A 16463-nucleotide genomic window follows, 5' to 3' on the forward strand; every position below is an offset into this window, starting at 1 on the left:
ACTGGTCTTTGGTGCTCCCTTGTGGACAAAAGAAAACCTGCGCTTCATCATTTCTTTTCACGGCCACAAGGTGGCGGCAACACAACGTGTTCCCCATTGCAGTCCAATTGCACCCTGCTTTACCTCCACACTGAGACACATTCTTGGCTCCGGCGATGCCCTGTCCCTCCGTGCTGGGACAGGGCTCACAGGACAATTGTCCCAGCGTGTCCTGGTAGGTTCCCGGAGGACACTGGACGCACTGCTCGTGGTCCCCGCTGTAGAACGTTCCTACACCACAACTCACTATGGAAGGAGAGAGAGAGGGAGGGAGGTAGAGAGAGAGGGAGAGAGAGAGAGAGAGAGAGAGAGAGAGAGAGAGAGAGAGAGAGAGAGAGAGAGAGAGAGAGAGAGAGAGCAGTTAAAATGTTTCTAGTTTTTGGGGGCAGGAGGGATTTCTGGTTTCCAGGGAGAGGGGAAATGGCTTTTACTTGGGTTAGATGGAGCTGTTAGGGGTCTTGAGGTGAGTGACTCTGTCCCAGAACGGCCTCTCTACCCACTCCAGCCACCCCATTTCTGTACATCTCTTTTGTAAGCAAATTAATGTCCACAGAGAGACATTGAGTTGGAGGAACGCAGCATTTTGGCGTTGAACAAAATGTGTTTAGAAATCCATGTCGTTACACCTGCATCTCCTAATAGATAAAGAGTGCTGAGTTCCCGACCCCGAAAATAGCTGATCTACAAGCTCTCAACGTGTCGCAGCTTGTAGATCTGCTATTTTTTGTCCAAAAGTGCCCTCTTACGGGATTTCAGCCCCTGCCTCTGTAGTCTCGCGTTACCAGACTGTTGCCTCTCGCATTTTCCAAATGCTTCTTCATACAGTCTGGGCCAACGGAAGAGCTGTCATGAGTGAACTATAGAGCAGAAGTGGAGCCTCCTCGCCACTTCCGTTTCGTCTTTACAGTCGCGCACATTTATCCTAATATAAATAGAAAACATCCCAAGCATATATAGCTTGTTGCTTAGCAGAAAAGGAAATAAAAAAATAAGCTCTAAAGATATTTTAAAATATATTTTCGTGAACGGAAATGGCAGCTTCCGTTACTCAGCTCATGGGGGCTGTAGGTCCAGACTCTAAATAGCATTCGGAGAGTGTGGAATAGTTGTCTGGCTACGTGAGACTACTGCCTCTAGTGTGTGAGACCGTGTAACTCACCACACTTCCCGTCTCGCAGCACGTGTCCGGTGCTGCAGGGGTCGCCGCCCTCGGGCGTGCGGGCCGGCTTCTGGGCCACCTCGTACTCGGTCCCGGAGAACTGGATGTAGAACTGCTGCTTGTTGATGGACTTCCTGAGCGTCCGCATGGCGCTCTGCAGCCTCTGCTTGGTCCGCTCGCGCACGCACTCCACGTTGCAGGCGTCTGGTGGTGGCCCAAATATCATGGATTTATAGTTTTAGTTTATTAAGTCGCAGGTCTTTTTGAATGGAATTTTTTCATTTTTAGTTTTAGTCACATTTTAGTCATCTGAAATGTTTTAGTGTTTTAGTCTAGTTTCAGTCGACTATGGGCTATATCTTGCGCCACAACCTTAACCCTTATCCCTAAACTTATTTTCCATGTTTTACTATTTAAAAAAAACCTTTTAAAATAGTTCAAATAGCTGATCTACAAGCTCACAATGTGTAGATATAGATCGGCTAGTTATTAACTATTTTATAATGATTTTCAAAATAGTAAAAAAAATGGCAAATAAGTTTAGGGATAAGGGGTGGCGCAAGATGGAGCCCTATATCTACACTTGATTTAGTCGACTAAAATGTATTTTGGCAAGCCTTGATGGCGCCTGATGATTTTACACTTGTTTGCGTGCTGAGGATAGCTGGTCTACAATCTCACAGCGAGCTTGTAGATCTATTTTCAGAGCGCAACCAAAAGTTCTACTGGATCTCTTCTCCATTAGTCGCTAGTTTTTATTTGTTGACAAAATTGTAAATATATGTAGTCATGTTTTTAGTCATTTGAATTCCGTACTTTTACTTGTAAAGTAAAAGTATTTCCACATTGCAGTATGTAGGAACTTGCTCTCTCTCTCACGCACGCACACGCACACGCACACGCACACACACACACACACACACACACACACACACACACACACACACACACACACACACAGACACACACACACACACACACTCACCTGAGGCCTCCTCTTCCTTCATCTCCATCTCGAACTCGGCGGTGATGTGCGACACCTCTTTGGACGGGGACTTGCGTCCTCTCCTGCGCTTCTTGGACGAGTCACATTTCAGATTGACAAAGGTCACCTGGCAGTCGTCTGTACAAGGGAACTGGCCACCTTCCAGATGAAGAGAGGAGGCGACAGCGAGACGGAGGGAGCAGAGAAAGAAGAAAGGGTGCGGGAAAAAGGAGGAGATGAAAGAAACAGAAGGAGGAGAAGGAGAGGAACGAGACAGGGGGCAGAATGATTAGAAATTTGAATTTCACACACACACACACACGCACTCACGCGCACGCACGCACGCACGCACGCACGCACGTTCCAAAATGAGTTAATAGCACAGGCGTAATGTTAGAGACCACAGAAGTGAACCTCAGAAGTGAACCTTTCAAGCCTGTTTTCTCAACTCGCTGTTTCTCTGCAAGACATCACTCTATAAGCCATATCTCCAAAACTGGTGGGTCAAACTGAACAACCAATGTGTCAATTTGAAGCTATGATTCGAACGAAACGAAAATTCCAATGGCAGTCCCTCAGTCAAATTTGGTCACATATTTAGTCCTGCTTTGGATGTATAGTGATTTGGAGTAGTCAGCTGTATGGTGGGGGTAAGGAACTGTGACGGGACATTGTGCATTTGTTTGTTTAACTGTATGTAATGAGTTTTTTTTTGTTTTTGTTAATATTTTGTTCATATTTGCTTTGTATGTATGGACATATCTTCTTTGATTTTGAGCAAGATTTTGCTTAGTGTTTGTGCGGCCATGTGGGTGTGGGGGTTAAGATATATATGAATAATTGCTTTGAAAATACTATGTTGTAAAGATAAATCAATAAACATATGTTTAAAAAAGAAATATATATATATATTTAGTCCTAGTTTAGTCATCATAGCGTAGTTTTATATCTAGTTTTTATTCAGTTGTCATGTGTCCGCTGGTTTACCTTGCAGGCTCTGTTTGGCCGAGTCGCGGTGTTTCTCCTTGTTCCGCGGCCTCAGGTGACACTTGGCGTCTTTGATCTTGAACCTGGCCTTCTGTTTGATGGGAGGGGCCAGCGTGTCTTCATTTACATACACAAGAGAAGAAGAGAAACAAAACAAAAATACAAAAGTACATTTGAATACCGTTGAGCAGCCAACTAGTTCAGTTCCAAAGTTCATAATTAACGCAACAAACAACACATTTTGTTTGTTTAGTTTTTTTAGGCATTACTGTTTTATTCTGACTGGGGCTTGTTGACCCATTTTGGGCGAGAATCCCTTTTGGTGTTTTAAGCATTACGTTATACTTTAGCTATTGAAAAATAGCAGACCTACAAGCTCGTAGCGCGCCACCGAGTGGCGCGCTACGAGCTTGTAGGTCTGCTATTTTTGAAAAGTCGTGAAAATGTGGTGCAAATCTTTGAATATATGTTTCAGAGCTAACATTTTTAACTAAAATATTGGCTTCTGGGGGGGTCCCTGGAACAACATATTTTGAGATGTGGGTCCGTGGCCCAATAGAGATAATTCTGGGGGTCCTTGACATGAAAAAGGTTGAGCACAACTGAGTTTTTCAGAAAACTATTAGGATTTAGAAGCCTTTTTTTTTTTAAATCAGTCCAGAATGGGTTAAACCTGATTCATACTTGGCTGTACGGTGATGCTGCCTGCGCCAAAAAAAAAAGACAGGATTTTCATTTGAAAATGTTCGTTGAGTGACACACTTTAGAGAAGCCCTTTATAGCAGCCAGGGACCCAGGACACTTCCTCCTCCTCACACATATCTCCCCTCACTCTCACTATTTACACGCACGCACGCACGGACGGACGTGCGCACACACACGCACACGCACACACACACACTACACACACACTACACACACACACATTCCTCTGGCCCGGCACTTTATTACCTGTCCAACATGTACAAAGTGCTGAAGGATATATACGGTGGGAGTGCTGAGCGTTAAAGAGAGGGGGAGAGAGAGATTAGGATGGAGTGAGTGAGGGGGAGGAGAGAGAGAGCAGAGAGAGAGGGGGAGAGAGAGATTAGGATGGAGTGAGTGAGGGGGAGGAGAGAGAGAGCAGAGAGAGAGATTAGGATGGAGTGAGTGAGGGGGAGGAGAGAGAGAGCAGAGAGAGAGATTAGGATGGAGTGAGTGAGGGGGAGGAGAGAGAGAGCAGAGAGAGAGATTAGGATGGAGTGAGAGAGAGAGCAGAGAGAGAGGGGGAGAGAGAGATTAGGATGGAGTGAGTGAGGGGGAGGAGAGAGAGAGCAGAGAGAGAGAGATTAGGATGGAGTGAGTGAGGGGGAGGAGAGAGAGAGCAGAGAGAGAGAGCAGAGAGAGAGAGATTAGGATGGAGTGAGTGAGGGGGAGGAGAGAGAGAGCAGAGAGAGAGAGGGGGAGAGAGAGATTAGGATGGAGTGAGTGAGGGGGAGGAGAGAGAGAGCAGAGAGAGAGAGAGGGGGAGAGAGAGATTAGGATGGAGTGAGTGAGGGGGAGGAGAGAGAGAGCAGAGAGAGAGAGAGGGGGAGAGAGAGATTAGGATGGAGTGAGTGAGGGGGAGGAGAGAGAGAGCAGAGAGAGAGAGGGGGAGAGAGAGATTAGGATGGAGTGAGTGAGGGGGAGGAGAGAGAGAGCAGAGAGAGAGAGAGGGAGAGAGAGATTAGGATGGAGTGAGTGAGGGGGAGGAGAGAGAGAGAGAGCAGAGAGAGAGATTAGGATGGAGTGAGTGAGGGGGAGGAGAGAGAGAGCAGAGAGAGAGATTAGGATGGAGTGAGTGAGGGGGAGCAGAGAGAGAGCAGAGAGAGAGAGAGGGGGAGAGAGAGATTAGGATGGAGTGAGTGAGGGGGAGGAGAGAGAGAGCAGAGAGAGAGAGAGATTAGGATGGAGAGAGTGAGGGGGAGGAGAGAGAGAGCAGAGAGAGAGATTAGGATGGAGTGAGTGAGGGGGAGGAGAGAGAGAGCAGAGAGAGAGATTAGGATGGAGTGAGTGAGGGGGAGGAGAGAGAGAGCAGAGAGAGAGATTAGGATGGAGTGAGTGAGGGGGAGGAGAGAGAGAGCAGAGAGAGAGATTAGGATGGAGTGAGTGAGGGGGAGGAGAGAGAGAGCAGAGAGAGAGAGATTAGGATGGAGTGAGTGAGGGGGAGGAGAGAGAGAGCAGAGAGAGAGAGAGAGGGCCCAGTTCAAGTTCACGCTGCGCGCTCTGCTCCTCAGGACGAGGCGAGAGGAGCAGCGCAGAAACAACCAGCACGGTCGAGGCCATAACAAAAATAGATGCCTTATTGACCGCTCCAGTTCATTGGAGCGGTGTGCGTCGACTAACCTGACTCCGCCAGATGGGGCAGCAGAGAGTACACTGGGTTCCCCCCTCCTGCTCCCATCTGGGAACTCTCAGGCAGACTTGATGCAAAACGGCCTGGCCAATCAGCGGCAGCTAGAGGCGGGATCAAGGCAGCACTGTGTATGCCTTGATCCCGCCTCTAGCTGCCGCTGATTGGCCAGGCCGTTTTGTTGGCCGGGCATCAAGTCTGCCTGAGAGTTCCCAGATGGGAGCAGGAGGGGTGAACCCAGTGTACTCTCTGCTGCCCCATCTGGCGGAGTCAGGTTATGTGTCGACGGGAGGGCGGAAGAATTTACACTGGGAGAGGAAGTACGCCGGAAGAGTGGACGGCACGCTACTGTACGTCACGCTGCCACTCAAGTGATTACTGGCCAATCACAGCGCATCTTTTCCGGGACTTACAGACCCGAACATGCGCTCTGTGACTTACGCTCATGCTTCCGTGGGGCTTCGCAAGGAATCTCGGATTTGTTTTGCCCTCCCTTGAGCACATACGCTCCAGAGCCGAAAGGGGCGTCTACCTATATGACTAAATTTGACTGAGGGACTGCCATTGGATTTTTTTGAATTTTCGTTTTTTTCACGTCATATGAAAGCAGGGAATCATAGCTTCAAATTGACATATTGGTTGTTCAGTTTGACCCACCAGTTTTGGAGATATGGCTTATAGAGTAATGTCTTGCAGAAAACAGCGAGTTGAGAAAACCGGCTTGAAAGGTTCACTTCTGTGGTCTCTAACATTACACCTAGCTACATGTTTAAGCATTTATTTCATATTTACATGTCAATTGCAGCTCTGACACTTATTTCAGACATGCTCTAGTATGTGAAGAGTCTGCCTGTGCTATAAACTCATTTTGAAAAAAAATAAGTTTTTCTCCTCTGGTGAAAAGCTGTAATTTACGCGATGGCAGTCTCTCAGTCAAATCTGGTCACATTATGTCTATGGTCGAGGCGTCACGCAGTCAGCATGGTGGGAAGCAGGGCCGGATTAACACCTCAACATCATCAACATCAACACCAACACACATCAACACAGTGACAGTAAGTCTCGTCTATACACACATTTCATGGGTTTCCTCTTTTCCCAGTGTTTCCACATTTTTTGCAAATTATTATTTCAAAAGATTATTTTATTTTCAGTAATCAAAAACAAATTTCAAACATTCTTCAACAGAACTTTCAAGAAATTAAAAAAAAAAAACACCTTAAAGAAGTATAGTGAATACTCTATTTACACTCGTTTGGGTCCCGAGACATAACATTTCTGCACTGGCTTCCGGTTGTTTTTAGGATTGATTTTAAAATTATTTTACTTGTTTATAAAGCTCTCAATGGTCTCGCACCTTCCTACCTACAAGCCTGCCTAAATACTGTATGTCCCAAACCGCCCCCTAAGGTCTGCTCGCTTTGCCTAAAAAAATGGCAACTAAAAAATACGGGGAAGCAGCGTTTTGCTTCTACGGGCCGACGGCGTGGAACAAACTCCCACTGTACCTTCGACAGGCAGCCTCTGTAGACATTTTTAAAGTGCAGCTCAAGACCCACTTCTACACTCTTGCTTTTAATTGATCTTTTAATTTTTTTGTTATTCATGTCCTCCTCACTGTATTGCATTACTGCTATTATTTTTTAATGTTTATGCCTTGCTTTTCTTTTCTTTCTTTCTCCATTGCTCTGTAAAGCACTTTGAGCTGCATTTCATGTCATGAAAGGTGCTAAACAAATAAAGTTGTATTATTATTATTCTTACCTGCGCAGGTGAGTAAAGCGGTTGTGACGTTCCTCTTTTGGGGAGCTTTCCCTGGTGGAACGGGAACCCCACAACTCAACGTGTAGCTGTTTTCTGAGTCTGTAACACACGCACACGCACACACACACACACACACACACACACACACACACACACACACACACACCAAGGTCAGTTGAAAAAAGAGGCACGCGCGGACAGGACACTGGGCCTGCATGCAGCAACCGTTCTTAAGAAGAGGAAATTTGTTTTTAGACCCACTTAGGAAGTTTTTAAGAAGATTTTGGCATCCACCAATGTTTTCTTAGCTGTGATCTGTTCGTAGTTAAGAACAAAATCTACACACACTGTGGGGCACTCATTTCAACCCCTGAATTTACCATGATCCAAAATTTATAATAATCAATTTTTAATATGTTATTTGGATGACCCTATAAGGATCATAAAAAACGTTGAACGATTACCTATTGCAATTTATTTTGGGTCAAATCTTAGATTGACTGGCCTATAGTGACCCCAAACTTCTCTTAGCAATTCACTTAGGAAGAAATGTATAAGAGGAAATGACTTGATGATTGTTAGGGACTTATTGGCGCATGAGGCCCAAATGAGTCGAGGTAAGGGATGTCTGAGAGTTTTTGGTTCGTCTGAGGGACAGTATGACCGGGTCTTCTTGCTCCTTCAAACTGTGTGTGTGTATGTGAGCGCGCGCGTGTATGTGTGTGTGTGTGTGTGTGTGTGTGTGTGTGTGTGTATGTATTTGCGTGGGATGGAAGCCTCTGTGTTTGTCTTGGCGTGGGGCTGCAGCACGGCACAGTGCAGAGGATTAAAGGAGTTTTATTAGTTTTCAATGGTCTTACAATCCGCCAATCCGGCCATATTTAGGAGTTAAGACACAGCCCAGAGGAGATCTCACTGCCATATGAACTCCTCTATTTTACAGTCATACAAGAAAAACATACACACGCACACACGTGCGCACACACACACGCACACGCACAAGCACAAGCGGAACACAATGCAGCAGGACTGTAGGCCCATACTGTATATGTGCACACACTTGCCTCTACACAAAGCATGCACACAAATGCATGATGACAAGCGCGCGCACACACGCACGCACACGCGTGCTTGCGCGCGCACACGCACGCACGCACGCACGCACGCACGCACAGATGTGTTTCGAGTCAGAAGTGAAGAATGAGGACTTCGGAACTCATAAAAGTGAGATGATTAAATGGGGGGCTGGACTCTGTGAAGCCACAGGAATTCGACCCCCCCCCCCCCCCAAAATTAAGACATTCTCCAGCTAGATAGAAAAACAAATATTTCACTTTGTGCCTGTGAGTTATCCATCATTCTCACACGCTTGTCGGCCAAGTCAAACGGCGCGAGGGTCGCTCTGTGCGCCGCGGCCGCGGAAACATGGCACGATTGAAGAATGTAATCGATTCGCAGATGTATGTGTGTGTGCGTGTGTGTGTGTGTGTGTGTGTGTGCGTGCGTGTGTGTGTGTGTGTGTCTGTGTGTGTGTGTGTGCATGCGTGCACTAAGTACTATCGCAGGAGGACAATTCGCAGTGCCAGCCAAAGTGCTTTGGGAAGCCGTGGCCAGAAAAGGCCTCACTCCCTAGACTGAACAAACACATAATTTCTGCCGAAATGCCCCCCCCCCCCCACCATCCCTCACCCCCCCCCCCCCCCCCCCGAGGAGCCGCTCGACCCGCAGACAGAGAAGGCGATATGGTTCAGCCGCGAACGCCTTCTTCATCAAACATCCACGGCAGACCAGTTAGTGGGGCTGGCCGAGGACTTAAACAGCTATTAAGGGCTTGGAGAGAGGCCGCATGGCCCGCGGCGGCTCCTTCTCGCCAACAGAGGGCGGCAGTGTGTGCGTCATCATCGGTGGATGGTTTCAAAGGGATATATATACTGTATTTAATGGTGGATGTTTTCAGGGAGGAGCAATGATGACATGTAGGATCATTTATTTACACCAGTGTGTTATGTTTACGTGAAGAGCCCCGAAACGTCTGTCTGTGTGTATGAATGGATGGATGGGACAGACAGACAGACAGACAGACAGACAGACAGACAGACAGACAGACAGACAGACAGACAGACAGACAGACAGACAGACCTTGATGCCAAGGTCAATTTAGTTGTCATACAGATAGCAGTGTGTGTGTGTGTGTGTGTGTGTGTGTGTGTGTGTGTGTGTGTGTGTGTGTGTGTGTGTGTGCGCGCGTGTGCGCACGTGCGTGTGTGTGTGCGTGGTATACCTGCGAGGAACAGTGCGTTGGAGGGACAGGAGAGGGAGCAGACCTCCACTCCGGCGCTCTTGGTGCAGCTGAGCTGGGCGCGAGGCGCCGGCTTCCCATTGGGCAGACACTTCACCACCTCTGAGGAGCACACAGACACACACAGACACACAGACACACACACACACACACAGTGGTCACGTCATCACCATGACAACCGCCCCATACCCGGCATGGGCAAACAGAAACACTCTGCTGGGAGGAGTGAATGTGTGGGAAAACAACAAAGATATACATACAGTATAATATTCACTGTGCTGTTGCTGTGGCTCAGAAACCTTTTTTTGTACTTCTTTCCTAAATTAATGTCCTACTTTTTGGTACGTTATGGTACATTCCCACGACGCAAAGATACAGTCAACGGAAGCCCAGCGACGTGACGCTACGACACAAATCCGACGTTCGTAGCTGCTGCAAAAGATACCAGTAAGACGCCTAACGGGCGAGAAGCAGTGCACGCATCCGCCTCGTTGACAGCAGACTGCTGGGCGAGCGCTGGCGCTTTGGCATGGGGGGGTCAGCGCACGTGCGTGCATGCGTGTGTGTACGGTTGTAATGCACGTAACTCGAGAACCGTTTGACCCACCGACTTCACATTCCACACACGCGTTCCACACCCCCACAGGGAGTGCAGTGCCAGGTATCGAGTCGGTCGGACCCACGGTTCTCCAGAACCACCACAAAAGGCTCTGGTCAGGCTCTGCCAGTGGGCCTAATGAGGCCAACTCCTTTCACCTGGGCCAGGCTCTGCCAGTGGGCCTAATGAGGCCAACTCCTTTCACCTGTGCAATTTCCAGCCTCTGCCTCAGCCAATTGAGGCTCAACCAATCAGGCTCTGCCAGTGGGCCGAATTGATTGCCAAGTACACTTTTCAGTTTGCAGTCTTCACACACACACAGATCTCCATGTGGGACACCGGCTGACAGTTAAAACGGGTGCTATGACAACGTATATCATTAGGTTCCCAAGTTGCATCGTTCCCAAGTAGGCCGGTGGCCGACTGGCACGACGGGCACGTACAGGTCTAGTGGAATGAATTCTGTACTGGCCATATATGGAGCATGTCTTGAGTGTACAGGGTTTGATGCAGGTCAGATCAACATATGGAATGATCACCATCCTAGCGTATTGATTTTAATGAAAAAACACAAAAAGTTGGAATATGGAGATAATAAGGTTTCTGCCCAACAGATATACAGTATATATCATATAATGCTCTGTTTACGCACACATGCACGCACGCACACACGCACGCACGCACACACTTGCACACGCACGCACGCATGCACACGCACGCACGCACGCACACACACACACACACACACACACACACACACACACACACGCACACACGCACGCACGCACGCACGCACGTACGCACGCACACGCACACGCACACGCACACGCACACACGCTCGCGCACACACACACACACGTATGCTTGGTGCTTACCGACGCAGTCCTTCTTGTTCCAGTGCAGCTTCTGTCCGGGCGGACACACACACTCGTAGCCGCCCTGCGTGTTGATGCAGCCACACTCACAGCTCCCATTGTTGATGCTGCACTCATCGATGTCTGAGAGACACAACGACACAACCATTAACCTGCGCGTGTGTGTGTGTGTGTGTGTGTGTGTGTGTGTGGGGGGGGGGGTGTGTGTGTGTGTGTGTGTGTGTGTGTGTGTGTGTGTCTGCAACACACTGGGGTTTGGCTACTGTATTCAGAAGAACTGTCTGTGAGAGCTTTCAGCAGAAGCCATCTGCATTCACAAGCACACCTACACACAAACATGCACGCACGCACGCACGCACGCACGCACGCTTAATCACCTGTATGCAATGTGCAGCAATGCAGCATGGCACATAGGCACACAAGCACACCTGTGTCCTCTCTCACTTCACAAGCACACATACAGCATGTTGCTCACGTGTGGGTGTGCATGTGAGGTGGGAGACGTGTGAGACAGACACTCACCTCCACAGTGTGTAAGACAAGGGTTCCACAATTTGTTATTAATCTTGCATTAATCTTAATCTGCATTAATCTTAATCTCAGAATAGATGTATAGAAGACCTCTTTGACAGTTGCACAAACATAATCACCTTCCTTGATTGCATTAATGAGCATCAACGTGCCTCAGCTGGACACAGACACAGACGCCTTGTTTTTTTGTTTTTTTACAGGGGTTGGCACGGGACGAACAGTTGGTCCCTGTGGGCCACAAATGTGACCAGATTTGACTGAGAGACTGCAATCGCGCAAATTACAGCTTTTCACCAGAGGAGAATTTTTAATTTTTTCAAAATGACTCTTCACATACTAGAGCATGTCTGAAATAAGTGTCAGAGCTGAAATCGACATGTAAATATGAAATAAATGCTTAAACATGTAGCTAGGTTCACACTCTATAACATAGCGTCTGCTAAATACGACGAATTAGACCGTTCCTCACCCAGGAATCATCCCAGCTCCTAATCCAGACAACAGTCCTGTCAAAACTTGACTATTGTAACTCTCTCCTTACTGGCCTACCGGCATGTGCACTGAAGCCTCTCCAACTGATCCAAAATGCCGCAGCTCGCTTGGTCTTCAACCAGCCAAAATTCTCACATGTCTCCCCCCTGCTCCGCTCCCTGCACTGGCTCCCGGTCGCTGCCCGCACAGAATACAAAACTCTGATGTTGGCATTTAAAGCAACCAAAGGTATGGCTCCCCCATATCTTGCCAGCATGATTGAACCCTACAAACCCTCCCGCGCACTCAGATCAGCCAACGCAGGGAAGCTGGAAGTCCCCTCACTAAAAACGCCGGGACAACGCTCCACACGTCCCAAACTCTTCTCCCTTCTGGCCCCAAAACTGTGGAATGCTCTTCCCGTTGCAATCAGAACTGCAGCATCACTCCCGATCTTCCGCCGTAGTCTGAAAACCCACCTTTTCAGACTCCATCATGGCCCATAGCACTTACCCTACCCCCTTAGACAGCACTTCTTAGACTTATATAGCATTTGAAACAGACTTATAGCATGTCATGTAGACAGCACAATAAGTGCATTGTATGTAGTCATAGCACTTCATAGTATATATGTACAGCATAGTATAGCACATATGTGTAGTTTATATGTATAGTGTCATTATATAGATATGTTCTAGTTATAGTTTATATGTATAGTGTCATTAGATAGATATGTTCTAGTCACGGTCTTAGCTTACGCATGTTTCGCGATAAATGCATTTTGTTACATATGTGATGTATTCCCATGCTTTTTGTTCTTGCCTATTGTAAGTCGCTCTGGATTAAGAGCGTCTGCTAAATGCCTAAATTGTAAATTGTAAATTGTAATGTTAGAGACCACAGAAGTGAACCTTTCAAGCCTGTTTTCTCAACTCGCTATTTTCTGCAAGACATTACTCCATAAGCCATATCTCCAAAACTGGTGGGTCAAACTGAACAACCAATATGTCAATTTGAAGCTATGATTCCCTGCTTTCATATGACATGAAAAAACGAAAATTAAAAAAAATCCAATGACAGTCCCTCAGTCAAATTTAGCCACAAATGGCCCACGGGCCGCCTATTGGGGAACCCTGGTGTAAGATGTGTGAGACAGACACTCACCTCCACAGTGTGTAAGATGTGTGAGATAGAGACTAACCTCCACAGTGTTTAAGATGTGTGAGACAGACACTCACCTCCACAGTGTGTAAGATGTGTGAGACAGACACTCACCTCCACAGTGTGTAAGATGTGTGAGACAGACACTCACCTCCACAGTGTGTAAGACAGGGGGACATGTGAGACAGACACTAACCTCCACAGTGTGTAAGACAGGGGGACATGTGAGACAGACACTCACCTCCACAGTGTGTAAGACAGGGGGACATGTGAGACAGACACTCACCTCCACAGTGTGTAAGACAGGGGGACATGTGAGACAGACACTAACCTCCACAGTGTGTAAGACAGGGGGACATGTGAGACAGACACTCACCTCCACAGTGTGTAAGACAGGGGGACATGTGAGACAGACACTCACCTCCACAGTGTGTAAGACAGGGGGACATGTGAGACAGACACTCACCTCCACAGTGTGTGAGACAGGGGGACATGTGAGACAGACACTCACCTCCACAGTGTGTAAGACAGGGGGACATGTGAGACAGACACTCACCTCCACAGTGTGTAAGACAGGGGGACATGTGAGACAGACACTCACCTCCACAGTGTGTAAGACAGGGGGACATGTGAGACAGACACTCACCTCCACAGTGTGTAAGACAGGGGGACATGTGAGACAGACACTCACCTCCACAGTGTGTAAGACAGGGGGACATGTGAGACAGACACTCACCTCCACAGTGTAAGATGTGTGAGACAGACACTCACCTCCACAGTGTAAGATGTGTGAGACAGACACTCACCTCCACAGTGTGTAAGACAGGGGGACATGTGAGACAGACACTCACCTCCACAGTGTGTAAGACAGGGGGACATGTGAGACAGACACTCACCTCCACAGTGTGTAAGACAGGGGGACATGTGAGACAGACACTCACCTCCACAGTGTGTAAGACAGGGGGACATGTGAGACAGACACTCACCTCCACAGTGTGTAAGACAGGGGGACATGTGAGACAGACACTCACCCCCACAGTGTGTAAGACAGGGGGACATGTGGGACAGACACTCACCTCCACAGTGCGTGAGGCCGTACAGAGTGTAAGACAGGGGGACATGTGAGACAGACACTCACCTCCACAGTGTGTGAGACAGGGGGACATGTGAGACAGACACTCACCTCCACAGTGCGTGAGGCCATACAGAGTGTATCCCTTGTGGCAGACGCACTCGAAGCTACCGGCGTAGTTGATGCAGGTGTGGTCGCAGGTCTTCTCGAACGAGCACTCGTCGATGTCTAGAGACGGAAGGGACGAGAGGGGGGGCGGTTAACCACTTGAACCCTATACATTATTATTACAGTGGTTTTCAAAGTGGGGTCCATGGGGACCCCGGCCAGGGGTCCTTGTGGGAGTTCCAGGGAGTCCCCAGCAAAATCATATAGGAACCAAATGGACCCTTATGGGACTGTACCTCTAAGAGTGTACAAATGGAACCAGTCGGTCGGACCCACGGTTGTCTTAAAGACTCTCCCATAGACATACACAGGCAAGCTCAATGAGACCGGTGTGATTAATCACAATAGAATAGGACCAAAGATAAACACACACACAGTGGTGTAACGTAACTAAGTGTATACATTTACTCAAGTACCGTACTTAAGTAACATTTTGAGGTACTTTTACTCTACTGGAGTACTTCCAATTTTCAATACTTTTACTTCTACTCCACTACATCTCGGTTCCCAATATTGTACTTTTACTCCACCACATTTGTTTGAAAACTTTAGTTACTGGTTACTTTGATTATTATTATTACAAAACATACATTAACCACTTCAGCCCTGTATACATTTCGGCGATTTGAAAACAGCAGATCCACAAGTTCACAATGAGCTTGTAGTTCTGCTATTTAACCCATTTTGGGTGGGAACCCCTTTTGGTGTTAGCGTTATGTTATAATTTAGCTATTGAAAAATAGCAGATCTACAAGCTTGTAGAAAAATCGAAGAACGACTGACATAGAAACATAGCTTTTTCAGAAAACTGTCAGGATGTAGAAGACATTTTTAGAATCTGATCTCAGGTCAAAATGGGTTAAAAAATATATTTGTAATACATGGGGCCACGCAACATTCTGCATAATGAATACTTTTACTTTTGGTAGTACATTTTGATGCCAATACTTTTGTACTTTTACTCAAGTCCATTTTTGGATTCCAGAGTATTTCTATATATTGCGGCGTCGGTTGCTTTTTACTGAAATACTAAATACTTTTTTCCACCACTGCGGAGTCGGACACACACATGAGGACTTCAGCACTAAATTAGGACAAGAGCTCTTTCTCAATGAACTCATCCGGAAACACTTGACTCCACTGGCTCGAAGTTGTTTAGACGTACCGTTACATCACCGCAATACAGATCCGTGTGTGTGTGTGTGTGTGTGTGTGTGTGTGTGTGCACGTGCGTGCGTGCGTGCGTGCGTGAGTTAACCCATTTTGGACTGAGGTCGATTAAAGAAAAGGCTTCTAAATCCTAACATTTTTCTGAAAAACCCATGTTTCTGTGTCAGTGGTGCTCAACCTTTTTCATGTCAAGGACCCCCAGAATTATCTCTATTGGGCCACGGACCCCCATCTCAAAATATGTAGTTCCAGGGACCCCCCCCCAGAAGCCAATATTTTAGTTAAAAATATTCGCTCTGAAATATATATTCAAAGATTTGCGCCACATTTTCATGACTTTTCAAAAAATAGCAGACCTACAAGCTCATAGCGCGCCACTCGGTGGCGCGCTATGAGCTTGTAGATCTGCTATTTTTCAATAGCTAAAGTATAACATAATGCTTTAAAACACCAAAAGGGGGTTCCCGCCCAGAATGGGTTAATGTGTGTGTGTGTGTGTGTGTGTGTGTGTGTGTGTGTGTGTGTGTGTGTGTGTGCGCGTGTGTGCGTGCGTGAGTTAATGTGTGACCTGCAGAGCCATGTGTTTATGCGCTAGTGCGCCGCATTATGTGTTTATCTTTATCTATATTCATCTGGAACCAAATATTATTAGACTATCAGGAATTCAGGCCAGCGTTTGCAGGCTCACCTGGTTTATTTCAGTTTCAGGCTGCCCTTTTCCATGGAGCCTTGCAGAGGAGGGCTAAAAATATAACGTGTTATAATGGAGTTTGTCATGCTGAGGAAGTTGTTAAGGCCTGTATGTTGGCTGGG

At 47.3% G+C, this 16463-nt stretch overlaps 1 protein-coding gene across 1 annotated transcript in view; it reads right to left on the minus strand.

The window, feature by feature from the left end:
• scube1 (signal peptide, CUB domain, EGF-like 1) overlaps positions 1 to 16463 on the minus strand; it is a 136903-nt gene that overhangs the window by 6583 nt on the left and 113857 nt on the right. Inside the window, exons 11-18 of the mRNA XM_079494788.1 lie at positions 14424 to 14540; positions 11078 to 11200; positions 9587 to 9706; positions 7306 to 7404; positions 3171 to 3287; positions 2184 to 2342; positions 1199 to 1402; positions 124 to 285 (exon numbers count right to left, since the gene is read on the minus strand). Of these exons, the coding sequence (XP_079350914.1) occupies positions 124 to 285; positions 1199 to 1402; positions 2184 to 2342; positions 3171 to 3287; positions 7306 to 7404; positions 9587 to 9706; positions 11078 to 11200; positions 14424 to 14540 (1101 nt within the window). The remainder of the gene's footprint in view (positions 1 to 123; positions 286 to 1198; positions 1403 to 2183; positions 2343 to 3170; positions 3288 to 7305; positions 7405 to 9586; positions 9707 to 11077; positions 11201 to 14423; positions 14541 to 16463) is intronic.

Source organism: Electrona antarctica (assembly GCF_951216825.1).
Source record: "Electrona antarctica genome assembly, chromosome: 23".
Taxonomy (NCBI): domain Eukaryota; kingdom Metazoa; phylum Chordata; class Actinopteri; order Myctophiformes; family Myctophidae; genus Electrona; species Electrona antarctica.